At 43.6% G+C, this 27,984-nt stretch overlaps 1 protein-coding gene across 5 annotated transcripts; it reads right to left on the bottom strand.

Annotated features, from left to right (window-relative positions):
- Positions 1–101: 101 nt before the first annotated feature.
- BCAN (brevican) lies at positions 102–26,608 on the bottom strand. Of its 5 annotated transcripts, none has more exons than XM_031966781.1 (15): positions 26,357–26,608; positions 20,379–20,474; positions 19,804–20,193; positions 19,138–19,312; positions 18,754–18,881; positions 17,773–18,066; positions 12,396–12,617; positions 11,904–11,987; positions 10,850–11,557; positions 5,686–5,793; positions 4,417–4,575; positions 2,183–2,265; positions 1,706–1,850; positions 1,166–1,356; positions 102–717 (listed from the first exon to the last, which is right to left on the bottom strand). In XM_031966781.1, the coding sequence occupies exons 2-15, from the start codon at positions 20,461–20,463 to the stop codon at positions 628–630; spliced, it is 2,862 nt and encodes a 953-aa protein (XP_031822641.1). In that variant the 5' UTR covers positions 20,464–20,474; positions 26,357–26,608; the 3' UTR covers positions 102–627. The 5 variants fall into 5 exon arrangements, with proteins under 5 accessions (XP_031822641.1, XP_031822642.1, XP_031822643.1 ...); XM_031966782.1 differs by having other exon boundaries at positions 20,379–20,471; positions 26,357–26,428; XM_031966783.1 differs by lacking the exon at positions 26,357–26,608 and adding an exon at positions 20,684–21,031.
- Between the last annotated feature and the right edge of the window lie 1,376 nt (positions 26,609–27,984).

Here is a 27,984-nt window from a genome sequence, read left to right as displayed (position 1 = left end):
GGCTACATCATCATCTATTATTATCATCAGTCTTTTATTAGAAATTCCTTCTATATCTCCCCGTTCATCCTTACCCCCAAACATATGCTCTGATATCAATCTCAGTGTCAAATAGTTTTATTGCCTGTTTCCTCTTGAGGGCACTTAGACCAACATCCCCATGCCAGGGGTCCATCCCCACTGGGTCTTGTCCTTTCAGAGTGAGGGAGGACCAGGAAGGGTTGGGAGGGGGGACAGTTGACAGAGGCACTTGGAGACTGACCCCTGTAATGAGGGAAGTCTAACTCCAGCGGGAGCAGGAAGGTTCCAGCATTGGCACCTTTCCCTAAGGAGCCCAACAGGGGCAATGAGGTCACTTCTGGTCCCCCAGGATTTCTGGTCAATTCTTACTGGTCCCTATTCATGTTACTCCTTGCACTAAGACCACCCTGGATACAACGTCACATCCTATGACCCCAAGGGGGAATACTAATAAAAGCACCAACCAAGGAGCTGCCTATCAGGGGGAGGTGTTGAATTGGGGGGTCCCTGCCCTGAGCCACATGTTCGAGGCCCTGCCCCGACAGGAGAAAGGGAGGGAGGAAGAGAATAGGTGGGGTCTGGGTGTCCTGGGGCCTGGTACAGAGGTCAGCAGTGTCCACCTGCTGCCCGGCAGCCTCCAGCCCTCCTAGCTGCCTGTCGCTCCTTCAGCGCTGTCCTCCGAAGCTGGGCACGAGCCTGAGGGGGAGAAATACATTTTTTCTGGGATGTTTAACTTAACCTTCCTCTCCACCCTTGGCCCTCCCAGCCTGACTGTGAAGCTCAGAAATACCCAGATTCCCAGAAATGAGCTTGGAAGTTCAGTGACTCACACGTACCTATTCAGAAATTTCTTCTCCCACATAATAACAAATGGTCATACAAGGCTTAAGTAACATCAAGTTATGGGGCAGCCATTAATGTCATTACTATTATTATTCTGTTCTGCAACAGATCTTTATGTACTTGGAAATAACCATCACATCTTCCATCAATCTTCTTTTATACAAGCTAAACAGACCCAACGGATGCTCTTGTGCTGTGGGGTCTGACAAAACTGTGACTCTTGATCTCTGGCCCCTAGACATAACCTTCACTTGGCTGTTCTGGCCCAGTTGTATATCCTCTTTCCAGGCACAATACTCACAGGTCGTTTAGGCACACAGGAAATCTGAGGGTGCTCCCACTGGCCATCCTCAAGGCACCGGATCAGGGGAGAGTTGCGCTGGGCCAGCCCTTCCCGGCAGTGATAGCGAAGCACAACATCCACTTCATAGCGGGACCTTGGCTGGCCAAAGACCAGGGCCAAGGGCATTTCTGGGGGTGGTCCACAGGACACTAGGAGGAGGAGATTGTGAGAGGCAGTCAGGGAGATGGAGTCCTAGCTGGGACTAGTGGTAGCTCCCATAACAGGGGCAGTAGGAACATATACTTACACATTCCTTAGGCCTTTTAGCTCTGAGAGGAGCCCAAATCACACTAGTTAATAACATTTCTCCCTCTTTTCCTTTCCTAGTTCCTCTCTCCAGTCTGTCCCATCCCCCTCCTCCTTCCCCCAGTGTCTCCCAGTCCTCTGCTCTTCCCCCCATGTCCCTTAGCCCCTTGATTCTCTTCCCTATGACTTCTAGTGCCCCTTGTCTCAACCCTTTCCCCTCTCCCAGTTCCCCTTCTGTTGGCCTCTCCTCACCCAGCCCCATCTTGCAGGTGTAGGACAGGTGGTAGTTGCAGGGAACATCACTCCACTGTCCCTGGTCATGCCAAACCATAACCACACAGTTTTCTCCAGATAAGAAGTAGCTGTCTGGCTGCCCTGGGTTCCAGTTCTCATAAAGCTGAGGAAAGGGGAAAAGGAGGACATCTGTGGGACACTGAAGAAGGGCAGTGGCTGAGGGGAGAGGGACAGGAGCTGAAGGGCACTTAGGAATAAGGAAAAGGACTTGGAAGCCCTGGGAGAGAGCAGGAGCTGGGGGGTCAGATACTTGGAGAAAAGGACAAGGGCTTGGGGGGCTGGGAGAGAAGAAACTAGGAGAGGGGAGTAGGGACTATGGAAGGAAAAAGCTAGGGATGAGGGACTGGGAGGAGAAGGTTTTGAGGGAGACATCAAGGGAAGAAAAAGCTGAGAGGAAACCAGTATGTATGTGTGAAGACTTGGTTCTTCTCTCACCAAGGGAACTCCATCTGACCATAGGAAGTCTCCCTCAATGGTTCTGTCATTCAGCCCAATCCACTGGTATTCTCTGTATCGATCTAGGGAAGAGGAAATCCATGTAGATTTTTAGAATGAAGCCTGCAGTATGGTCATAGATCAGCAGAGGGCACCTTTCCCCTGTTCTAACGGGAATATTCATCCCGTTATTTTGCACATTCATTTACCACTTTTTGGGGAAGTTCTTTCTGAAATCTATTCTCAATCCCTCCTGCTGCCCTCTTTTCATTCTTCCCTATGTGGAAGCAGGACCTAGCCAAAAGTAGGGGAATAATAGTGCTTGAAGTCTGGTAATCAGGGCTGCAGAAATGAGATCATGGAACTATCCAGAGCATGAAAGGAAAGGAGGATGAGAACTGATCCCAGAAAAAGAAAAGAAGATTTAAACAAAGTTAGGAGTTCTACAGGACAACATGAAAGAATGAGACAAAGAAGACTAGATGTCAGGAAAGGCCTGGAGAGTTATAGTCAAAAAACCCTGGAGGCTTAATCTCTAAAATCTCTTCTCCAGCTCAAAATCTATTATCTTGGGAGCTGCTTTTCTATGGCTTAGAACAAAGCTTCTTAAACGGTGGATAATTGAATGTGGTGGTCAAGAAAAATTTGGCAATTGTAAAAGGTATCAATTATTCTGCCAAGATTTAAATCTTTATGTAAAAATAAACAAGCACTTTATCTAATTAGTATATAAATTTGCTTTTATCTTTAATAAATAGTAAAATTATATGTATACCAAAGAATTGTTTTAAAATAAATTTCTTTCTTTTGAGAGGCAATTGGAGTTTAGTGACTTGCCCAAGGTCACACAGTTAATAGTAAGTGTTAAGTATCTGAGATCATATTTGAATTCAGGTCCTTCTGACTCCAGAGCTAATGCTGTATCCACTGCGCCATCTAGCTGCCCCTAAAATATTTATTATTATTATTATTATTTTTACAATTTATTATCAGTAAATATTAATACCTATTTTATATACCTACATATCTAGGGTAGAGTAAAAATTTCTTGGGCAAAAAGTGGTTGCGAGTAGAAGAAGTTTAAGAAGTCCTCAGAAATAGATGTAGTATCTCTTTCCTTTATTGTACATTTTCTAAGTTATAGGAAAGCTGTTCATATAATCGCAGATTTGGAGGATGGAAGGCATGAAAACAGCATGGATGGATATCTTGGAGGGGCAATCCCTTCATTTTACAAATTGAGAAAATGAAGCACTGGGAGGTTATGACTTGCACAGTCATACTGGAGGTAGATGGCGAATTGAGGCCTGAACTGACTCAAAATTCAGTTTTCTTTCCATTGCATGCAGTACTATATAGTGTCTCAAAACACCTAATTTCTCAGTCTGTTTCCCAGGAGAAAAGATGGGAATATATTTAAAGTGAGGGATGTGGGATGAGGAACAACAATAAACAATAACATAAGTATCTTTTCCTCCTCTTCTAAAATATGGTATTAGAGAAAACAAACCTTAGAGACCAGGGAGCAAGTTCTGATAATGAGAAAATAGAGGGTAGGGGAAAAAATAGAAATAATGTAAAATGATAGAAATAGAGAGCTCCTTATACACTAGGGGGAAAGAGGGTGGGGAAGAAGGAGAGAAACTGGAAGATCCCCAAGAAGTGATTCAATGAGGTAACCAGAAAAAAAAGGTCAATTATTCATAATGTGGATGTAGGTCAATCAGGTTCTAAATAGATAGAAATGAAGAGATAAAAATGCAACCAGATCCTGGGACTAAATTCTGAGCACTTTCATTATACCAATATGGATATTACTTCTATATGCCAATATTGGCACATTTTCATCATTCCAATGTGAGGCAGGAGAACATTTGGTGCAAATTACAACTCATATACCTATGGAGTCCACGGGCAAGCCACTGAAAACACTATATAAATATATTTTTTGCCACCAAAATTTTGGCCAGAGGAGTAGATGTATTTTGGTTTATTTCAACATGATCAATAGCTTTAAGCAGGGTTAAGCTATGACACAATATCGTGATCAGGCTCAGGAAGGGCACAGAATTCCTGGTACAGCCTGGCTGCTAGGGCTTCAGGAAGGCTCACATTTCCATTTTCAGCAGCTTGGAAATTACCAAGAGACTTGTACAACATAGGCAAATGAGTGTATGTTTAATGCATTAAATCACTAGTGCCTTCCCAAAGTTGCCCATAGGGACCCAGCTTACTGTTGATAAAATTCTGCTCCTCAGGTGTGCTGATGCTGGCTAAGTGGGCTCCATGAAGCCGGCACTGAGTTTCAGCCTCCTCCCAACTCCTTCGAGTTGGAAAATGCTTGTAGCAAGAGCCTTGGAAGGCATCCCACCCAGAGCTGCAGGATCGGAGTCCTGAGGGAGAAAGGGGAATGAGGTCAGATGGAAGGGAAAAGAGTGGAGGAGCACCTCTGGACTCTACTCGAAGTTATTGTTGTCATCCAGGAAGGCTTAGTTTAGCTACCATCTGCTCTATAAAACCTTTCCTTATATTCTCTGGAGGTATAAAAGCATTCTCAAAACTCAAGGTTCTTCCCTTCTCTGAAAGTGAGGTGAGAGAGATAGGGAACTATATGAGGCTCCTTAACTGGTCATTTAAGGCATGCTAGTAAGTAGGAAGAACAGATGGTTCTGATCCTATAACTCTCTCCCCACCCAACTCCCAGTCAACCCCACAAAATTCACAGAAATTGAAATTTCCTCTTTAAATTTTCCTAGAGCATTTTGTAAAAAAAATCTTTTAATCACATTAGATTGGAAGCTCCTTGAAACCAGGTACTGTCTTTTGCCCTGTTTTTTGTATACCTATTGCTTAGCACTATATCTTGTACATACTAGGTGCTTAATAAATATTTATTGATTGACTTTTATCACCTTACCTTGTATTATGCTTATATATATTTACTAATACAACCTAAGTTTCCTAACTGCAGGGACTGTTTTGTTTTTCATTTTTGTATCCTCAGGATCTAGATGCCAGTACTATAGGCATATGGCCAATTAACCAATTTAATATAATTCAATTCAAGAAAACAGCATTTATTAAGTGCTTACTTAAGCATTGTGCTGGGGATTAGGGGTACAGATGTTTGCTGAGGTGATGTGAATTGAGGCAGTGACAAAGTTACAGAGTACACGACTAAAGAAAGCAGAGATCAGAGATACTAGAAAAGAAAGGGGGAACAGGGACATATTTTGAAGTTCTTATATCCTTTCTCTTTCCAGCCTTGTTTCTTAACTTATCTTCCCCTAACCTTCCTGGTCTTATATTGTGAGAATTTGAGATCTGGATCATTAAGAGCAAAAACCCTGAATACTCTCAAGATTTAGCCTTCTATCCCTTATCCTTCTGGAAGCTTAGAATGTAGGCTTAGGGAGCAGGATGTGGATCTGGTCCTGAGTAGTCCCTCAATAGTTGAGTTCCCTGAACCCCTATTTCTCTTGTCCCTTCCCATCTCCACTCACCAATCTCGCACAAGTTCCCCCCATAGCCGGGTAGACAAAGGCAGTGGACACGGTCACCCTCCTCGTAGCATGTCCCCCCATTGTGACAGGGACTGGGAACGCAATCACCTGCAAGGGGGCAGAGGTGTGAGACATGGTAATTGTGGTTGTAGGAGTTCAGGTACCTGTGAGAGATCTCAAAACACATGTGAGATCCATCCCAGAGAAGGGCTTTGGTTATAGTCAAACCTCCTCCCTGTCTAGAGCTCTCATCTTTCCCCTGCACCTTCACCACCTTCTAAATCCCCACCCCAACTCCTCAACCAAAACCAGAATTGGAGAGAGTTTAATTCAACCCAAATCCTAAATCTGTGCTCCCATTCCTTCTAAGACCAGGACCAGACAGTGAAGAGAAGCCATAGGAAGGGAGCATTTACTCTAACTTCCTAGAAGGGATCGTTAGAAAGCCCTAAATCAGGGGACCTCAAACTTTTTAAAGAGGGGGTCAGTTCACTGTCCCTCAGACTGTTGGAGGGCCAGACTATAGTAAAAACAAAACCTTTGTTTTGTGGGCCTTTAAATAAAGAAACTTCATAGCCCTGGGAGGGGGATGAACATCCTCAGCTGCCGCATCTGGCCCACGGGCAGTAGTTTGAGGACCTCTGTTCTAAATCATCCTCTCAGTCATCCATGTTTGGTTCCCAAGTATTACAATTCACCTATACCACAGAGTCTGGGATTCTAAGTTGTAAGTGCCAGTAACTGAAAGCAGGAAGAAGGGCAGCAATCAAAGTTTCAGAATAGAAATCTGACTGCCTTCTTTGAGTGCTTATACAACCAGCCTGTTTTGGAGGCCACTGAAAGCAAGAATTCAAATCCAAGATTCTCAAATATTATTTTCATTCCATCGTCCCCTCCTCAATCTTGCTGGATCCTAGAACTCCTTTTTCCAGGACTCCTTTTCATATTCTTCATTCCAGCTGAATGAAGCTGCCCTTGACCTCGTTCCACATCAGGGCTCTTTCTCTGAATCTTCTGTTATACAAGATTGTGCATTTCTTCCTTTTCCTTTAGTTCCTTTCCTTCTCAACATTATTCCCCTATTCCCTTCCCCCTAAGAAGATTTCCCAGCCATCACTGACATCCTCATCCACCTCTATCTCTTCCCCAAGGTGACATCTAGAATGCTTACTGACATGACCATCTGTTCTTGTCTCTGTACCTGGTGGAGGGAGGCAGAGTGTTTCATCTCCTTCATGAAAGTAGGAGCTTTCTGAGGACAGAGATTCTGCCTTTTCCCAAAGACGGGGATCTTTCTGAGGATTGGCACTGTCTTTCTCATCAAACTGTTCATTTCTTAAGGGCAGAAGCCAATCTTCTTCCTTCTTCTGGATCCTTTCCACCCTTTACTTTTCCACACCCCCAGACCCTAGGCTAGTTATCCACTAATAAAGCATTCTCAAGACAGAAATATGAGGTGAGAAAGACTGAATGATCAAAAAAAAGTGAACGGAGCTTATTTTCTTGGAAGTTTCAAAGCACCTTCTTTCAGAAAAGGTGTGTGGGAGATCAGGGAATAGTCAAAAATGTTGAATAGAATAACCAAGGCACTGTTGTTGTGGAATAGGTAGGGCAACCTGGTCATAGAAACAGGCAAAAGTTGATCCCTAATATCCAGTGGTTCCTGTGCTCAGGCAGCCTTGAACCTACTGGCTAGCTGGCAGCCTGCCGGGAAGCTAAATAAAGGGGATATTGATGACATAAGGAATATTCTAATTTATATTTTCTAGAGTGAATAGAATACAAACACAAATAGAGTGAATAGAATGCAAAGTACAAAACACAACAGCCCTATGAGAAAGGTATTAAAATTATCCTTAAACCCATTTTTGCAAATAGAAAAACTGAGGTCTTAAATTTAATATTCAAGTCACGGTTTTATCATGTTTTAGCTGTGTAACCTTAGGCATTTCTTAGCCTATTTCTTCATTTATAAAATGGTAAAAATCCATATGTATATCCCATAGCTACTATGAAGAAAGGGTTTTGTAAATTCTGAAGTGTTATAGAAATGTGAGTTATCAAGAAATATTCCCAAGGACACAGTGCTAGTGGATCTGAGTGGGGTTAGAACCCAATCTCCTGAACAGAACCAGAGTTCTTTCCATTGCATCAGATCATCTCTCTAGATTATTGAAGAATATGTGACCTTGGGCATCTCTCTTTGGGTCTCAGTCTTCTGAACTGTAAATAAAGAGGTTAGCCTAGATAATCTCTCCACCAGTTCTAGATTTATGATCTTTCTCCAGTTTCTAACATAGCCCATCTTACCTGCTGCAGTCTCAGTCAATTCTTGAAGATCTAAGTCTACATTGTAATGTGGAATTTAATATCATCTACAAGGAGTGTGAGCTCATAAGGTTAAGGACCAGTAGGAACCTACCATTTCTATAGTGAGAGTGTACCTAGAAAAGACGTCTCCTAATGCAATAATTAGTTCTATAGCCTGAAGACAAAGGGGATGGAAAACAAAGCAGAAATGATTTAAATCACTTTCCTGGAATAGGCTGGTTCCAGAAGAAAAATTCAGCGGCTCCAGTCCTATACCTCTCCTCTCTATCTTCCCTCTATTTTCTCCTAATATGGTCTGTGCTGCCACCTGGAGGGGATGGGCAATTTTTTTTTATTAACTCCTTAAACACCAGGCCAAGCAAAGGTTGTGAAGGGATGACCTTTGCTTATTATGGCAATATTCTAGCACAGTATCCTTTCTTACAAAGAATGGCTCAATTTTTCTCCACTCCCCCATTTCTAAAAGGACTTTCCTCATCTCCCAAGTGATCTGAGTCCCACATCATCTTCCTCTCCTTTTACTCTGTCCCTTGTCCAGCAGAGATGAAAGATCTGTCTTTCTCATCTTTCCTATTCCCCAAATCTCTTGCTTCTGGTAATCCAGATTCCTGAGAGTAGAGAAATGCTTGTTGCTACTTACTTATCATCTCTCTTGATGTAATAGTACCTTAGCATCCTTTTCCAGACATGACGTGGACAATGGAGCATAACAAAGGGACAGTATTAGGTTCTCTGTACCCTAAAAAAGTGGGGATCATCATGAAGAGAAAGGGGGAGAAAACCTGAAAGTGGAGTGAATTCCAGGGTCCAATATAGGAAAATTATGACAATTCATCCCTACTCCAACTCCACTCCTGTACTTTTGGAGAGACGAGGAAGCAGGGTAATTGGCATAATGATCTTTCATCCTGAATTTCTGGTACACTGTGTATTTGGATGATGGAGTGTCTTCTCCCTTTTCTTCCTCTTCCTCTCAGTTTTCTAAATTTCTCTTCTTTCCACAACTTCAGTTCTCTCTCCCCTAAGGGTTTCCCATATATACCTCCATGGGCCAATTGAGTGCTTTGAGTTTGTTATGGGCTAGGAAGAGATTACAAACTCACTAAATTGATAAAGGAAAGTTATTAATAATGAGGAATGAGTAATAGAGATGGAAATTTCAGGAGGGGAATAAAATACCAATTATAGATACTAATACATACTGCTAAGACATACCACTGATTTGAGGGAAGAAATGGGAGACCCTCTCTGGTTTAATGCTCTAATGTTGGCTCTCTTTAGGCCCCAGGAAAAGGTCTGTCCAGTGAAATTGTCCCTTCAGAGGAGACATCTAATTCATGTTTATACCTGTATTTGGAATGACTTAAGCCCTGGGAAATATAAATGTCCCCCAACTCCCACCACATCTGAAAACCTTCATTGATTTTTCCCATCTGGGAACAAGGAAGCAAGTTCCTTAACTCCATTCCCTTTACCACACACATCCCCAGACTGGTAATAAATCTTCTTGTGTAGTGGGAAAGGTCAGAGTTGGGACTTCAGAGGGCCAAGTGAGAGACAGTTAGTGTAGACATGGCCTGGGGTGGGATAGGAATGGAATACTGGTGAAGAAAATGAGAGCACAGCATGGGGGTGTTAGAACATGGACCTAGGGCAAAAGCAAAGAGGCTGATAAGATAAAAGGAGAAACGTAGAGAAAATAAGGAATCAAAGACAGACAGAGAGAAATGGAACCAAAGCCAAAGGCAGAAAAATAGAGTATGTCATAGAGCAGAGGAAACAAAAAAAAAAAAAGCAAAGATGGAGAGAGGTAGAGATAGAGTGACAGATGGGAAAAAGGCAAAGAATGAAAGAAAAGGCAGAAACAGAGAAGCAGACAAAAGGTAGAAAGGGAGAGACAGAAGTTGAGAGTAAGACAAATACAGAGTCCAAGCCAGACAGACAAAAAGACAGAGTCAAGATAGCTATGATTCTTTAGAGAAAGAGGAGAGGTAGATTGGGGAAATGGAGACAGAGGGACCCGGAGTTTGATTATAAATTGGCTTTAATTGAGATTTATTTCCGAGGCTTGTTTTCCATGAAACAGTCATAAAAATACTTCACAGAAGTAGTGTCAATTAAGGCTCCTGGGGGAGGGGTTTGTTCCCTGGGACTGAGAGAAGGGGCTCCAATCCAAAGGCTTCCCTGATATCATCCAGAAAGGGACACATGAGTGAAAGAAAGGGAGTGGGAGTACACATAAAGGGAGAAATGGAAGACAGGAATAAAGGTAGAAAACTGGGAGACCAGAGGAAAAAGGATATTAAATTTAGGGGAGGGCTGAGGGACAGGAATAGAAGTCACAGTCTAGGAGGGATGGTGGGAAGGAGGTCTTAGGCAAGAGGAGGATTCCAAAAGGGAAGAGCTGGAAAGTCAGAGGGGTGAGCAATTGGGGACCTAGAAAAATAACAAGAAGGTCTCAGAGATTGAAAGGAGGGGAGCCACAAAGGGAGTAGAAGGAAGTGCACCAAGCCTCAAAGAGGAGAATTATGGGGGGGAGCATGGAAAAGAGGCATGGTGCTCTTGAGGTAAGATAAGAGTATTCAAAGGGGAAGGGTGAGGATAAAAGAGGAAGCACAGGGGTAGGGGCAGGTGGAACGGGTGGGGTCACAGGAAACTATGGCAATGGTAATGGAAGGGAGACTCCAGAAGGAAACTGGAGAGTGGAGGGGTGGGGATAGTCACAAAAGAGTTTAGTACTTTTGGGGAGGCTGAGATGGGATAGGACAAGGAGCAGATTAGAAGACAACAGTCCAGAGCAGCAGAAGGAGGAGGGAGTAGTGGGTTGGATTACCTGGTGAGGGGGCTGCAGCCCCCGCAGCTCCCAGGCCTGCGCTCTCAGTAGGTAGCGCTGGCTGGGCTCTAACGGAGGTCTCCACAGGTGCTGTCCTTCCCAGAGCCTCTTCAGGGGGGGCCACCCTGTCCCCTGCTCCCTCCTTCCCCTCCACTCCTGGCAGTGTCCCAGTTGCTGGAGACAGACCCGGTGCCTCTTCAGAGCTTCCCACTTCATCGCTTTCTCCATGAGGAACCCAGGGAGGAGTGCCTCCAGACAGCTCCGGTGCCCCAACCTCTTCCTCATCTTCTTCCTCAGTGCTGACAGGTGTGGGGGGTGGAGGGGATGCTTGGCTCCCTTCTCCATGAGGCATAACCCCAAGGGTTGGCAGGGTTTCGATGGATTGCCCCCTGCCTCTTGAATCCTTAGGCCCCTCTGGTTGCACCCCAGGAGAGGGCATGGCGCCATCATGCACAGACACCTGGGCCACCAGAGGAGCCTCTGACAGCCCATCCTCATGGGGAGGCTCAGTGGAGGGGGTGCCATTCTCTATGGCTACTTCCCGGATCTCACTTAATACTGGAGAAGGAGCTTCATCTTCCACTTCCTCCTCCTTTTCTCCCTCCTCTTGCCCCTCCTCATCCTCTTCCTCTATTACCTTCTCATCTTCCTCCTGCTCCTCCTCCTCAGAAGACCGCATGGGTGGGGTGACCGATTGGTCTCCATCCTCTGAACAAATGAAAGTAATATCAGGACCATGGACAGCATTCTAGAGCAGATTCACTTAAGAGGAAAGTGAGACCAGGGGAGTTCTCAGGGACCCAGGGAGAGGGGTGTGGACTAGGGAAGAGAGGATTGTGGGTCACAAGGGGAGAGGGGCTTTGGAGACACTGGGTGAATAAAAGGAGGAGGGATGGGGAGTACCTGATAAAAGTCAGGAAACTGTGGAGTCTCAGGGGAGAGGGGAAGGATAGGGAAGATGGAGTGGACACTGAGTGGAGGGAACTGTTGGACCCTGGAGGAAAGGGGAGGGGCTGGGAGACATTGGAGAAGTTGAAAGAGGATTTTGGGGGACCTTGAACTTGAGGTGAGGTGATGAGAAGGCAACTGGCACATGAATAAATATGACTTTCTCTTCCTTTCTCCAATTCAGCACTTTCTATGGTGAAGGGGAAAAGGAAGAGGTGCCAAAGAAAGGAAACCTCTCTTTCCCAGCCAATATCTTCTTAGGTTAAGAATCCTCAGGCCCTTCTGAACTTGACCCATATAAGCTCTTTTTCTCTGCCCCAGAACATCTTATCAGCAGGAAGGATAGAGGTTGAGGATGGCAGGTAGAGATGCTGGAAAAATTAAATTTCCTGGAAGAGACAATCTCTAATTTCTGAACTAGGAGATAGAAGAGATATCACTCAGTCTTAAACTTGGCCAAAGGAGGGGTTTTGTGACACAGATGGAGTGGTAAAGATGGGTACAACTCAAGAACACTCTACTGATGAAGGCTCTAGTCTCTATATCACTTTTATCCTTTCATCCCACTGCAAATTGCAGGGAATAAAGAAAGATTTACCTAAGAATGCCTTGGGAGTATCTTCAGGATCTTCTGGGGTAGAGCTGATTCCCCTGCTGTCCTCTGAAATGGGGACAGAGTAGATGGCTCCTCGAGACTCACTCTGTGTGGCCTCCTGAAGTAGTTGAAGTTCCTGAAGGGTCTCTGTCACTGTGACAATGGTCTCTAGCCCATCTAAGGCTGGATAGGGATTCCTTGGGGAGGCAGAGGATTGAGCAGGGTCTGTAGTTGGAAGGAGAGTGAGGAAGATCATCAAACGGCACATCTAGGTTTGGATGGTATTGGAGCTAGATAGGGATAGTTACTAAGTCCCTGATATACAGATATTCGAGAACACAGTGCCTTGCATGGATGGGACACGATAAATATCAAATTGAGTTGTGCCAAAGAAGTGCCCAAAGATTATTTTTTACCATGTTGTCTTACTGTATTGTATGTGAAATGAACAAATGGGTTAGTAAACCAGACAGGATGAAGTTTTGATGAAGTGGTAAGGGGTCCTCAATTAGGAATTGGAGAACTTGTGGTCAAATCATGACTGTGCCATCTTGGATGAGTCTTTCCCATCTCAAGTGAAAGAAGAACCCTACTTTACCATTATCTACTAAAAGAATTGATTGAGAGAAAATCAGCTATTGTTACAGCAGGAAAGATGGGAGTAAGAGTATAGAAAGGACCTTCCAAAAGTCAGAATAAGGAGCAAATTCAGTTAGGAAAGGAAGAGAGATAGATTGAACTCACTCCCTTATCTTCAGCCCATTCCATAAAGGAGGAAAGATTATGGTTTTCCAGATCTTTAAGAAAATCTGGGAAGTGAATGAAAACATACCTATTCTAACTGCTCTTTAGGACTCTCTCACTGGAAGATCAGAGAGGATAGGCATGAGTCATTTTAGACTCAGGAGAAGGGAACAGAAGAAAGGAAAAAACCAATGAACTGAGACTGGGGAAAAAATGCTAAGAAAAGGAAGACTTCATCATCCTTGTCCTGCCCTCACTCTGACCTTTAGACCATCTCTCTGCCTAGCCAGGCGAGACAGGAACAGCATGTCTCTTCATCACCTGCTTAACTCAACTCCAAACTTGATATCACCATCTCTTGCCATTCTCATCTAGTTCTTGTCCTTTCCTGTCTCTGTACTTCACCTTCACATAGTTGTTCCTTCAACCTTAGGACAACTTTTTCCCTTCCACCTTGCCCAGCACATCCATCCCTCCCCTCTTTCTTAACTCTACTCCATGCTCATCTTCATCAAAGGAGACTGCTTTAATTGACCCTTTTCAACCAGAACTCCAGTCCTGAAAGTTCTTCCTGATCCTTCCAGTAGAAGATCATCTACCCTCATTTCGGGCCCAGAATCTGTGTCTGTGTCCTAAGGATGCATGCTGAGATTTCAAGCTGAAGGCCCAAGAAGATCAGGGACTGTGTCTCCCCATTTAAATTCAGTGCCCCTTGAAGACAGATATTTTTCCATAATTATACTTAGGGATTCCATCAGGACAGAGCCATTCTCTCTCATCAGATGAGGGATAAGAAAGATGACTTCTATGGTTCTTCTAATTCTCCTTCTTTGCCCACCACTAGATTATAGACAGGAGGGCTAAGGAATGGAGGATGAAGGTCTAGAAGAAAACTAAGATACATCTTCAGTATTTCTTCCTCACAGAACACTTCTCTTTGGGACTGTTGCACTTCCTTCTTGACTTTGATCATATAGGATCTATTCTCTGGTTGGAATTCTTCTGATACCTATCCCGGACTCATAGAAACCCAGTCTGATGGGGTTTTTAACTCTTTTGCCTCCATAGTTTTCTGTTTTTTATAATCCCTGTTGCTTTCATTTCCGTACCACATTTAGGAAAGACAATATGGATAACCTGGAGCAAGTTTATAGGGGGCTAACTAAGCTAGTGATGGGCAATCATATAAAGGATTGGTAAAGGAAATAGCCATTTTTATCTAGGGGAAATGAAACTATAAGGAAACCATTATTTCAGTCTTTAAATATTTTAAGTAAATCCTTCACTCTCAGGAAGGATTACACTGATCCTGTATAGCTTCAGATTGTAGAACCAGAACCAGTGGGTAGGATTTCAGATTGGCAAATTTTGCTTTAACATGAAGAACTTTCTAGCAATCAAGACTGTTCAGTAATAGAAAAGACTACTCAGACTGGGCATGAACAGACAGAGGCTAGATGATTACTTATAAAGAGTATTATGAAAAAGGTTCATTCATTGGAAAATCTCTAGCCTCTACTATCCCAGTATTTCAACTAAATGATATGACTCTTTGTAAGTCTGAATTCTGGAAGGCATTTGAATATCTTAGGGACACTTAAGTTATAAGCTGAAAAAAGAGAATGGAGGAGCAGGCAGGACTGAGAATGTGGACTATCTAGTTTCCCTGTTGGACTCATAATATATTAGTCATTTCTAATCTTATAAATGATCAAAGATAGCAGGATGCTCTCTGAAAAACATGCAAGACTCCCATGAGCTAATACCAAGTAAAATACGCTATGTATCAAGTAACAACTATATTGGAAGATGGATCAGCTGTGAATGACATACCTATCTTCAGCAATACAATGATCAAGACAATTCTGAAAGTTTTATGATAAAAAATATTATCCATACTTAGAGAAAGAACTGCTGGTGTCTAAGAACAGATTGAAATATTTTTAACTTTATTTTTCTTGAAGGTTTTTTATCTATGTTTTCTTTCACAACATGACTATTATGGAAATATTTTTGCATGATTATACATGTAAAACCTATATTAAATTGCTTGCATTTTCAATGAAGAAGGGATGAGGATGGAGAAAGAGAAAGAATCTGGAACTCAGAGTTTTAAAAATGTTAAAAATTGTTTTTAGATATAATTGGGTAAAAATAAAACACTAAATGAAAAAGAAATAAAAAAGGAAAGTACAACAGAGGGGAAAAAGCAAATTATCTAAAACTCAAAGGTTCTTCCTTCAGGCAGAAAATATTTGGGATGGTCCAAAGTGGGGCAGATACTTGGAAACAGGAAGATGTTGAGAGTCTGCATATACCTTTAGAAAGAGCTAATATCATGTGGGGAAAAACCAGAGTTGTCACAGAGGCCATTATGAAGACCAAACTTAATGGGAGACTGTGACAGGTGACAAAGACAATTCACCAAGGGTTTTTTTATAATCCCTGTTGCTTTCAATTCTAGGCACCACAGTTAGGAAAGACCACGTGGATAACCAACTAGTAAGGATGTTTCAGGGAAACCTAGCAGGTCAGAGATAGGTGTCTGGTGTAGTAGAAAGGACTATGGACTAGGAATCCATAGATGAGTTCTAGTCATATCTCTGCTACTTACTATGTGACTTTGAGCAAGTCATTTAAACTTTCCACACCTCAGTTTCCTCCTCCATAAAATTAGAGCTCTAAATGGTCTAGTTGATCTAGAACTTAGGTTTCTTGAAGGCATATATTATTTCCTGTTTTTTTTTTGTTCCTAGCACCTAGCAAGTGTATCCTTAGCACTTTTTCATTGTATTTTTCCTCTCAGTCTCTCCCTGTATTTCTTTCACTATATATCTTTTCTTTTTAAGTCCTTCCATTTCCTGTCCCTCAGTTTCTTTGTGTGCATCCTGATACTTAATAAATGATTGTTAAATTACATTGAATACTAAGGTAATCATTTCTAAGTTCACAATGAAAACAATTTAAAAAGTAAAAAACAATTCTAAAGATTTTCTACTTCTAACAAACTTCAAATTTAGGAAATGAGTCAGAAAGAAGGTAGGACTTTCAGAGATGAGACCCATGAAGACTTCTAGAAGAGACAGAGACAACTCTAAGGTTGGCATAGGGCAGATAAGCCCCATCCCAGATGAGGGATCCCTGGGGCCAGATGAGGAAGGACTTTCTTCACATGGAGGCCAGAGAGGAGGAAAGACCTAAGGGGTTCAATATAGCTGCAGAGCAGGTGTTCAGTGCAGTCCTTCTCATAGTCTATGGAATAAGGTGGGGACAAGTTCTAAGAGACAGCAAGGATTTTATTCAATCATCCCTAAAAGCAGGGCCAGCCTAAATAGGTGCATGTGGCTATGGTTCTGGATACCTATTTAGCATTAGTAAGCCATTTAGCTTAGACTGCTGAAAGGAGAGAAGAGAGTTGAGGACTAGAATAGCTAAACCAGACTAGCTTAGATAGATAGGAACAACACTGGGCATTCAGCAACTTTTTTTCTGAGACTTTTTTTTTTCTGAGACAATTGGGTTTAAGTGACTTGCCCATGGTCACACAGCTAAGCATTCTCAAGTTTCTGAGACCAGATTTGAACTCAGGTCCTCCTGACTTCAGGGCTGGTGCTCTATCCACCATGCTACCTAGCTGCCACTAGCAAACATATTCTTTTCTAAGCTTGTGTAGTCTGTTTCTCTTGAATTTCCTAGGAAAAATTTCTTTGGAGAGATTCCAACCTTGTCTCAGCAAAACTGAAAGAGAAAGGATTTTTCCATTTTTCTGGGAGAATAAGCAAGGGAATCAATGTACAATGATGGCAATGGAACCAGAGTAGCTCCAAGACAGGCAGATGGAACTGGACAATTAGAATCTAGGCTAGGAAGAGTAGAGAACAGCCATAATGCTATTCTCTTGCCTGGAGCCATCTCCTTGTCTTCCATCTCAAATTGTCCAGAGGTCTGCCCTTCTCTCTAAGCTGTGTTCCTTTTATTGAGTAGTATGTTACACACACATATACATACATACCCACCCCTTTCCCTTCCCTCAGTGGGCTCCTCTCCCTTTCTCTTTCTGTCTCTGACTCTTTCTACCTGTTTTTATCTCAGTCACTTTTTGTTGCTCTGCTTTTATGTATCTTTCTCTTTCTCCCTCTATCTGGGTTTCTACTATTTTGATTTCTATCCCCAGCTCTATTTTTCTGTTTCTCTGTCTCTCTGAATCTCTGCATGTCTCTGTCTCTCTGTCTTCTTCTAGTTCTCTTTGCTTTTATTTCTTTCTTTGTTAGTAGAGTGTGTCAGTTTGATTGTCTTTACAGTATTTCTATTCTGTTAGTTTTTCTCTTGACCTCTTTGTATCATTGTATCTCTGTCTTGTATTTCTTTGTGTCTCTATATCTTTTACTTTTATTTTCCTCCCCCCGCCTGCCTCAGTATTTCTTTCACTATATATATATATGTATATATGTATATACATATATATATATATATATATATATATATATATATTCCTTTCTAAGTTTTTCTTTTCTCCTGTGCCTCTGGGGTTTTTTGATACATGAGCTTTGCCAGATCTCTTGAGCCCCATTCCTCTGTGTCTCTTGCCCTTTCTAGAGGCTCCCCCAGAAAGTTAAGATTCTTGGGTAAGACTCACCTCTGAAGCAGTAGACGTTGAAACGGCTTTGTGCATTAGGAAACCCAGTCTGGTTAGGGAAGAGGAAGAGTGTCTTGACACCAGGAAGGCCTCCCCCACAGCGCTGTCGGGGTGTAACGATGGGGTAGCGCACGCTGCCATCAGCTAGCCACCCAGGGCTACACCGGTCCAGGCCTTCATCCCAAGCTGCATAAAGCTGGCCTGTTGTGGCTATCTCTGCTCCCCGTTCCCAGCAATAAGCCCTTGCCTCTTCCAAGGTCAGCTTGTCTGGGGTAGAGCCCAGAAACAGTTCCCCTGTGATGAACAGGGAAAGAAGATAATGTTTCCAAGAGATAGTAAGCAGTCTAGGCAGGAAGGTCAAGATTAAAAGCTGGGAGGGATTTAAAAAATCAACCAAATTTACATAAGGTTTTGCAAGGGTGAATGTTAAAAATTATTCACATGTATGTTTTGAAAATAAAAAGCTTAAATAAAAAAAATGGAAAAATCATTCAAATTTGCTCCACTAATTTTATAAATGAGGAAACAAAGGCTCAAGGAGATATAGTGATTCATCTGAGATAATACAGGCAGGCAGTTGAGATTTGAACCCATAGACTCCAACTCCAGATAGAAATCCAGCTTTTGGGCTATCCCCATTACAGATTTAACTTAATGTGTAACCCTCAGCAAACCACTCATTGAACCTACTTGCGTTTCAATTTTTCCATCAGTGACATGTGATTAGTGAATTTAGAATTAGAAGGAACTTAAAGATTATCTCCCTATTTTCTAGAGTTAGCAAGAAGTTATAATCACAGATAGAAGGAGTCTTAGGCATTATTTGTTCTAACCCTTTTATTTTATGGATGAGGAGATTGAAGTCCTGATAGGGATAGGATGGGTCCTAAAAGCCTCAATCAATGCTAACATGGGAATGGGTCATCTCATTCCAGGGATTCTGAAAGGAGATGTTTCCCCTACCCAAAAACCCCTAATCACCATTTAGATCTTCAGCATAACAGTAAACATCATAAAGGTCCTCTGGATCTACCATGCCATAGTTACGAACTCCAGGGAATCCATCCATGTCTCCATAACATGCCTCACGAGGAGTCTGAATGGGGTACCTAGGAAGAAAGGAGGACCCAGGGTCAGCACACACAAGAGTCTGTGTGTGTGTGTGTGTGTGTGGGTGTGTGTGTGTGTGTGTGGGTGTGTGTGTGTGTAGGGAAAACAATCCCAGCCACACTCATTCAGAGACAGGAATTCTATCATCTCCCCCCAATTTCCTTAAAGCTCCTCCTCCCTCCAATGTCTTCGAACCCTTCCTCTTTCTCTTAGAATTCCCTTTTCCCAAGTCTGGTCAGCCTCATAGCTTCCTACCTTACGGTCTGGTCTGATAGCCATCCTGCATCACACTGCTCATAGCCCCCCAGGTAAGCGGCATAGAGCTGCTCGGGGCTAGCAATCCGTGCCCCAATCCGGGCACAAGCCTCTTTTGCCCGGGAGAATGAGAAAGCATAGCGAGCAGAGCCCTCTCGATACAAAAAGACGACCCCTAAAAGACAAAGAGGGCCCTGAATCCAAGTGTTCAGCCCATCCCTCACCATCACCTGCCCACCTCCTGCACCTACTTAAGAATCAAATAAAATAAAACCTCAGCACAGTGCTTGGCACATAGTGGGTGCTTAATAAATGTTTGTTCTCTCCTTCTTCTTCCCATTACTCATTACTCTCAAGAGACAAAAACTAAAGAACAAACTCAAGTTATCCTATTGCAAGGATAGAGGGTAACCCTCAGACAGAAATTCCTTTCCATTAAGGAAAGATAGAAAGGAAAATCTATCTGTCCTTATTTCTCTGCTTCTTTCCTTCTCCCCATCTTTTCTTCCCCAAGACTTGGAGCTTCCTGAGGGCAATCACTGTCTTCTTTCACTGTCCCCACCCCTTCCCTCAGTTGAAGACAAGGTCCTACTCATGAAGCACTTAGGACAGTAGGGATGGGGGAGGAGGGTTTTCTCTTTGAGATTTGACTTCTTCACTCCTCACCTTTAACCTTGACTTCAATAGCATCACTGCCATCATCAATTCCATGCTGGACTTCACAACGATACAATCCAGAATCATTGGATCTTAGTTCACTCAGCACCAGTGAGACATCAGTGGTTGAAGCTGGATATCCAGGTAGAGCCACCCGGTACCTGTAGCCTTCACTGACCTTGACCTTGAGCCCACGGGCCACCAGCACCTCAGCCTCCCGACCCCCAGACAAGAAAGTCCATTTAACTCTGGGAGAGCCCAGGACAGCCCTACGGCCTGGGGGAGGAGTTGGAGGTGGTGGTCTAAGGTAGGAGATGTGGCAGGGAATAGTAATGGAGCCCCCGAGGACCCCTCGAAGTGGGGAGTCACCCTCAATGGACACCTTAAATGCTTGATCCTCTGTAAGGAGAAGGAAGAAAAGGAAAGAGGATGGACTCTTTTCATGTTATAACTGATCCCCCCTCCTCTAGTGTTACCCAGACTCCTCTTCTCCTTACCAGTAAAACTCAGTTCCCTTAATTCCCAAGCATCCCTCCATTCTCAACCCTTCACCCCCAGTCTCCAGAACATTTCCCCATTGTTACCTGAGCTGTCACCTGTGAAGGTCGCAGATGAGGAAGTTAGGGCTTGGACCAAGGTAGTCAGGAGCAGTAGGAGCATCTGTGCCATGCCCAGGGCTGCTATTGGGAGGCAGGAGAAGCATATGGGATGCTGGTCTAGCCGAAGTCTAACTTGAGAGTCAACATTTTCCCTGATGGAGAGATCCTGGATACACTTTTCCCCTGTCCTCCTAGAAGTGCCTCCACTCCACCATCAGAATATCATGAGGGAAAGAACCCAAAATTTTGAGGCAGAAGATCTGGATTTAGATCTCAATTCTGCTACTTACCTCCATGACCTTGGGTAAGCCATATCCCTTCTGAAGCCCTCAGCTTTATCTATAAAATTAGAAGGTTGGACTAGGCAAACTGGAAGGTCCCTTCCAGAATTAAATCATGTGATTCCAGGATCTTGTGATCAACCCTTTGTGACTCCTTGTCCCCATCTTCCCCTCTGACTTTGCTCTCTCCAGGCTCTATTCTCAGGGCTCTCGGCTTGCTTTCCATCTACTCTCCTCCCCCAGCTCTTTCCTACCCTTTCGTTCCTAACATCAGTCACCAAGGCTGCCGACTCCAAGAAGGGCTCTGGGAATGAATCAAAGCCAACTTCCTTAAAATACCCTCTTAACATTCTCTCCCTGCCCCCCACTTACAGGGTGAATTCTCTTCTTTCTCCCCAGACCTTGCCCCAGGAGACTCCAGGACTCATCCTTTTTCCTCTAAACATCCCCATCCTCTGACACCTCCCCCCCCCCACTCCCTCCTGACAGCCTCTCCTTTTTTCCTGGCAGTAGTTTTCTCACCAGATCTCCCCAGTTCAGGAACCAGCCTGGGACAAAGCCCCTCTCTCTGGTTGCCTGGCCCCCTTCCAGCACTTCCCCCTTCCAAGCCGCACCTTTTGTAAAGGACTATTCTCCCTCCCTAAAGGGGGGGCTGGGCAGCTAAAGGGACATTAAGAAATAAAAAAAGAGACCACAAGACATTCTATTGCCTAGATTAATGGTCATGTCTAACATCTTCTTCTACAGATCTCAAAGCAAGTATACGAACAGACCTTTCACTCTGACTGGCTCTCCTCGTGGGCTAGAAAGGAAACTCCAAAAGTACATCAGTGTTTAGAGAGGGAAAGAAGCTAGAGAGACATTAAGGTAGAAGGAAAAGTGGATCCAGGTATTCAGAACCCCTTGCCCTTGATTTTTATGATAGTTTTCATGTCATCAGGCCTTGAATCTGAGATTCTTTAAACATTTATTAGCTCTCATTTTCCAGGGAGACAGATGGACACCAGATCTACCAATCTTGTGTAGGGTTCTAGCTCCCATTGTTGTCTCCAGGTATTGGTCTGACCTTAGAGAAGAGTGTGGGGGAGCTTTACCATAGAAACAGGACAGTGCATCACATGGAAAGATGGGGGTGCAGAAAGGCAGGAATATCAGATAGATGCAGAGATCAGATAGATGAAGTGACATCTCTCTCTCTCACCCATTCATTCCTCATCCCCACCCCCACCTCTACTACTACCCCCAAGTTGAATCAAAGCCAATTTTCCTAGAAACTTCTGGGGCTAAAGGAGGGAACATAGCCAGGGAAACTAGATACCAGGGGCTTCTTACTAATCTTGGAGGACAGGAGTCTTTCAGTCAGTGAGAGCTCAAGGATATTAGGATACACTGAGACCTCTTACTCTCAAGAAGCATAGGAAATTCATATAATCTTACAGGATTGGGTAGGGAAAGGGGAGCAATAAAAAGCTATAGCCAGTGCCCACTGGGTACTCTGGAGAGTTATGCTCCTTCTCCTTGGAGTTATGCCAGGAAAGTGTGCCAGGCCAGGGCATCCCCCCCTTGGCTGTGGACTAAGTCTCACCCCAGTTTCATTTTCCTGGGGACTGGCATGGCTCCCTATATCTGGTTTCTTCTGCCAGAGGGCATAGGAACCCCTGTGTCTGGCATTGCTTTCCTCCTATGTCCTACAGACTGCTGGGAGCCAATTGGGGTTACATTCTGCAGCAGAGGGTAAGTTGATAGAAGGAAAACTAAGAGAATAGAACTCGGGCACCTGTGCCTTCCTTTCCCCTAGTTTTAACAATACCTTCTCTTCAGATCCTGGAAATTTCAAAGTACTTCACTGATCTGATCTCACCCTCACATTCTCTTTTTTTTTTTTTTTTTATTTAATAGCCTTTTATCACCCTCACATTCTCTTTGCCATCTCTCCACATCTCAGTCTCCCATTCAGTGACAGTGTCAGACACCCAAGACTCATTTCTGCTTCCAGAGTCCTCCTTGGCATTCCCATCTTCTAGAAGGAATTATTTCAACTCATCCAGTCTTGGGGTTGATCCAAAAAACCTGCTCTATCACTGCTGCCTCCAACCTTCTCTCTTATTTCAAAACATTTTGCAGACTGGTCTTCTAAGACATTATTGGATGAGGAACATCAGGAGAGACTAAAGGCCTTGGAGATTGGTTAGAGGTAGTCTAGGACCCCAGAGTCACCCCAATTCTTCTTATACTTAGTCTATCCCTGGTCTTTGAACCATCTCATAATAAGACACTATTGCAATCCTCAGCTGCAAGTTCATCCATTCTCATGCCACAAAACAGCAACTGGGGTCAGGGGAACAGAAGGATCTCTATATATCTGAGGATCTAAGAATGGGTATAATGTGTGTTTGTCTGTTTCTTTGTTTGTATGTATGTTTACATGTCTGTCACTTGACTTGGAGTCATACATGGGTTCAAATTCTGGACTTGACACTTAGTATGTGTATATCCAAAGAAAACTCATTTCAATTCTCTGAGTCTCAGTTTCCTTATTTATAAAATGGAGTTAACAATATTGGCACTACATAGAAGGAAAGTGCTTTACAAACTTTTAATGAAATATGTACTATTTATTATTGATTCGTATGTTAGTGTATAATTATTTGTTTTTCTGTATCTGTGGGTATAATCCTATATTTGTCTGTTCCTATGTATGTTTCTGAATATATCCATATAAATGTAGGTCTCTTCCAGCATTTGTTCCAATTTTATTCCTACTTTGATTTCCTGAAGAGTGAGTAGTTAATAAACGTTGGAGCAGAAGAGAAGTTGAAGGTGAATGTATAGGAATAAAAGAAGATCTAAGAGGGGAATATTTTCCCTTTCCCACTCTTAAGGAGACACCTCATATTCTCCATCTCATGATCATCTCACACTCTGCCAGAAACTCTTGACAGATAGATTGAGCGGTACCTCTCACTTCCCACATCTGAACCTGGATGAGACTTTCTATTCTAGTTGCATCTTTCCTCTCACCCTCTGCCTCTTCAGTCTAAAATACCCCTAAATTGCTTAAAGAGCTCTTCCAAAATGGAGTTCCCATTTGATGATCTGTTCCCCAAGTTCAGATCGGGGCCTCAACACTGCTCTTTCCAATTCAAGACAGCATCATTCAGGAACCCCAACTACCTCTACCCCCTCTATCTAAGCAGACCAGGCTCAGAACTGAGCTAGGCAATTAAACCTTCTCTCTGATGCCTCCCTGTATAAGCATCAGAAGCCCACCAGGATTTTCTCAGTCCTTCCATTAGATATTTCAGAAAGGAAAAAAGTATTACCTTTACAACTAACCCCAAGGACATTTGAAATTTTCCCATACCTTTCTCTTGCTCCTCTTCTTCTCCCTCTCCTCTTCCCCCTCCTTGTCTTCCTATCCACCCTCCTGCATGTCTTTATCTCGGACATTCCCCAAAGTTCAAGAATCTTCATTCAAAACCATCATTCACATAGCTTGTTAAACATCCTACCCATAGTCATCAATATTACTCTAAGACCTCACTGAAGCAGATCTCCCTATCCAGAGAACCATGGCTTTCTCTGCCTGGCAGCACATATACCAGCCCCCTTATATGTCAGCTGATAAATCTACAGCTAATTATGTCCCTGTCATAGCCCTGCTTGTAATGTCAGCCATTCTAGCGGGAATAATATTAGTGATGCAGTTTATCATACCATTCGTGATCACATTAGCATGAGCATGATCATTAATTAGGATGCCAATAAGATTAGCAATAATAGTGAACATACTCTGATCTAATGCAAGTGATTTTTTGGGTGGAGTTAGGACCTATGATTTCATCCTTGTGAGGAACTCCAAATGTAGAAACTCTTTACTGGAGCAATACATCTGTAACTTATTCTTAGAGAGTTGTCTGATTGAATATAATGGTCATAATCAAACATGGTCAAACAACTTTGTATTCAAGGCAGAAATTGAATCCAAGTGTTTCTGACTCTGAGATAGTCAGGTTCTCCGAATTCACTGCCATAGTCCTAGCAATAACATTAATAGGATAATACTAGATGGATGGTTTCACTGATATACAGAATACTCTGGTGAGGGAACTCCATCTACAAATGCAGGTCAACACCTTCTTGGCAACTTAAGAATCTTGAGCAGGTGCCTAGAGAGCTGAGATTTAACCAGTAAGTATCAGAAGGGGACCTTGAACCCAGATCATTCTAGCTCTGAAGCTGGCTCTTTATACCCTACTACATAATACTTCTCTTTTTTTAGATTGGCAGCATGATTAATTGTACTATTGATAATCTCAGTAAGATGAGTCATGCTGTTGGCAATGTTGTGAGTAATAATATCAACAGCATTAGCCATGTGCTTTTAATATAACTGGCCATACTGGTAATTAATGTTGTTAATAATCACATTTACACTGTTATTGGAAGTATTGTGAGCAATGCTATTGACAACGCTTTTAGAGATAACAGTAGTTTACCAATGCTGGCATTAATACAGCAGGCGAGAATACTATTAATGATAGTCATAGCACTATTGGTAATCCTATTAGTAACATCATTAGTAGAAATATGACCAACTTTATAATAACAATAGCTAGCATTTGTATAGCACTTTTCTTTTTACAATGTGCTTTGTAGATATTAACTCATTTGGCCCTTACAATAATCTGAGAGGTAAGTTCTATTATAGTCACCATTTTACAGCGGAGAGAACTTGCCCAAAGTCATACAACCAATAAGTGTCTGAGGCTAGACTGCTTAACACCAGGTTCAAAGCTCTGAGCCATCAATAATACTAGTGATCATATTAATAGTAATTATGATTAAGTGATTATATTAAGTGCTAATAATTAATATTTGTGATTCTATTATCAATACTTTAGCAATACTAATAACAATACTATCAGTGGTATTAGTAGCAGTAATATCTTGGTAACAACTCTTTCATGAGCAATCGGCATTAGATTGGGTACTGAACTAGTATCACTCTTCATACAATTATTGTCAGTACAATTAGCAGTGCTAATAACAACACTACAAAGACATAGACAGTATACTCGATCACCCTGTTAGCAATTGTTAACAAAACCTGCAGCAATGCTGTGTATTATACTCCTGGTAATCATGTCAGTTATAGTAGCTGGCAATGCTAGGAGAGCTCCCCGTGGTACTCATGGTAAAACTCTTAACTGTTCCATAGTAATGCCGCCAGTAATGTTAGTTAGCTATAGTATAAGCAGGGCTGTATCCCCTCATCCCCGCAATTGTCGCTCTAACAGCCCAGGGGAGCCCGGCAAACTGACACTGATGTGAGCCGGTAATAGCTGGCAGGAAACTCCGGGTGAATCAGGGATGCTGTGCCCTGGGACAGAGGGACCCCCCGGAAGCCCTTCTTCCCCGCCCCCTTTCCCTTTCACCGGTATCGTCTTTCCCGGAGGAGCTTCTGGGGCAGGGCTGTGGGCTCCTTTGGCAAGGTGTCTCCCCTCAGCTGGGGTGGGGGAGGAAGATGAAAGGTAGCCATTGCCCAGATCTAGCTGGTTGGGGATTGAGGGATGGGGAGGGAGAACTGAACCGAACCGGGATCAGGTAGGGAGCATAGCATAAACTATGTGCGTGCGGTGGAGGCAGAAGGCACGGCCATCCAGGGGATCTCTCACTCACCTCTCAGGAGAAGGACGAGCGGAGTCAGGGAGGCGCTGAGGCTTGGGGCGCGGAGCCCGCAAACTTTGGCGCCCCCGGGGGCTGGTCCTGCAGCAGAAAGGAGATTGCAGAGGGGACTGCAGAGCAAGAGGAAGAGGGAGAGCTAGAGGGAGGGCGAGCGCAGGGAGAGGACGCTATAAAGAGGGCGCGGAGCCGGGCCCCAGAGCACCGCACAAAACCCCCTTTCTTCCCCCCGGGCGCCCCGGCTTCCCTCCCCTCCCCTCCCCTCCTCCCTCTCTTCTCTTCTCGCCCCCCGCCCCTCCGACAAAACCGTCCTGGGCCAAGAACAGCTTCTGTCGCCCCAACTAGGGGGCTTGGAGATCACGGGTTATGGCTTTTTCTCAGTCTGGCCCCAGTAGCACCAGAGAAGGGAGACAGAAAGGACAAGCGAAGTAGGACATTATTCTGGGGACAAGGAACAGAAGACAGGCGGAGAGGGAGGCGGAGGGAAGGAGGCGGGGCGGCTCCTTAGACCAAGGCAAAGTAAGAAGCTGCTGCTACAGCAGAACGGATGGAGGTTAGATTGCAAGAAGGACTTCCCGTTGATTCTGAAAAGGATGGCTAAAGGGATCAAGGGGAGAGTAGCACATCCCTGAAAAGTAGACCGCTCCGTTTTTCTCTTGCCCATCCCCACTCCCACCCTGACTCAGTGCATGGCGAGGGAAGGGGAGGGGAGGAAGAAAAGCAAAGTAAAGAAAGCCCTGGTCCTGGAGTTATAAGGATTTGAGTTCAAATATGACCTTGGACATTAATTAGAAGTGTAATTCTGGACAAGTCACTTAACCCTGTTTGCCTTAGTTTCCTCATCTGTAAAATGAATTGGAGAGGGAAATACTTCAGTTTCTTTGCCAAGAAAACCCAAATGTTCAGTCCCGAAGAGACTGAACATAGTTATAACATGGACCTGAAATGAATTCCTCTGCTCCACCCATTCTCTGTAGCTTGCTTATTGTTTTCCTGAGTTCTCTCACTCCGAAGGGTAAAGATAAGGTGGGACTGATATTGCAGTAGCAGAAGTGGGAATTAGACCACAGGTGAATTGGGCAAGCAAAGAAAGTTAAACCTCTAGAGTTCTCAGAGATAAGAAGGGCATTATATAGTGGAGCACTGTTAAGGCAGAAAAGAGGGCTAGGAAGGGGCTGGTGGACATTAGGATGACATGAGAGGGATTAGGTGAACTAGTTAATATAGATGATGAGCAAAGCAATATGCAGTTATTTAGTGTAAAGGAAATCTCCTAGGCCAAGCTGCTTCCATAGAGGAATGTTGTAGGCGCCTTGGTGCCAGAGGGTGGACCAGAAACACTGGCCGGAACAGAATGCTGTGGTGCCCAGAATACTAACCATTTTCCCCTACCATCCCCCAGGAACTCAGGAGCTTTGCTTCCCTTCTCCTTCAGGACCTTAGCCTGGGTCTTTCCCAGACTTTCTTTACAGCACCAGGGAGACCAGACATGGTCATTGGCAGGACAGATGGCTGGACAGATGGACGCCTAGACTCTTTCAGGGGCTGCTCAGTCACTCTCTACCCACCCCTTTTGTTTTCTTTCTTTTGTGACATGGGAGGCTTTGCAAAAGTACTTTGAGATC

This window comes from Sarcophilus harrisii, chromosome 4 (genome assembly GCF_902635505.1).
Source record: "Sarcophilus harrisii chromosome 4, mSarHar1.11, whole genome shotgun sequence".
NCBI classification, from domain to species: domain Eukaryota; kingdom Metazoa; phylum Chordata; class Mammalia; order Dasyuromorphia; family Dasyuridae; genus Sarcophilus; species Sarcophilus harrisii.
This window is presented reverse-complemented; position numbering and strand designations above follow the sequence as displayed.

Coding starts and splice junctions, on each gene's coding strand:
- BCAN (XM_031966781.1), bottom strand. CDS start 20,463: ATGGCACAGATGCTCCTACTGCTCCTGACTACCTTGGTCCAAGCCCTA. Junction 18,882..19,137: donor CTATCAGACCAGACCGTAAG/GTAGGAAGCTAT, acceptor CTTTCTTCCTAG/GTACCCCATTCAGACTCCTC. Junction 12,618..17,772: donor CAACGTCTACTGCTTCAGAG/GTGAGTCTTACC, acceptor TTCCAACTACAG/ACCCTGCTCAATCCTCTGCC.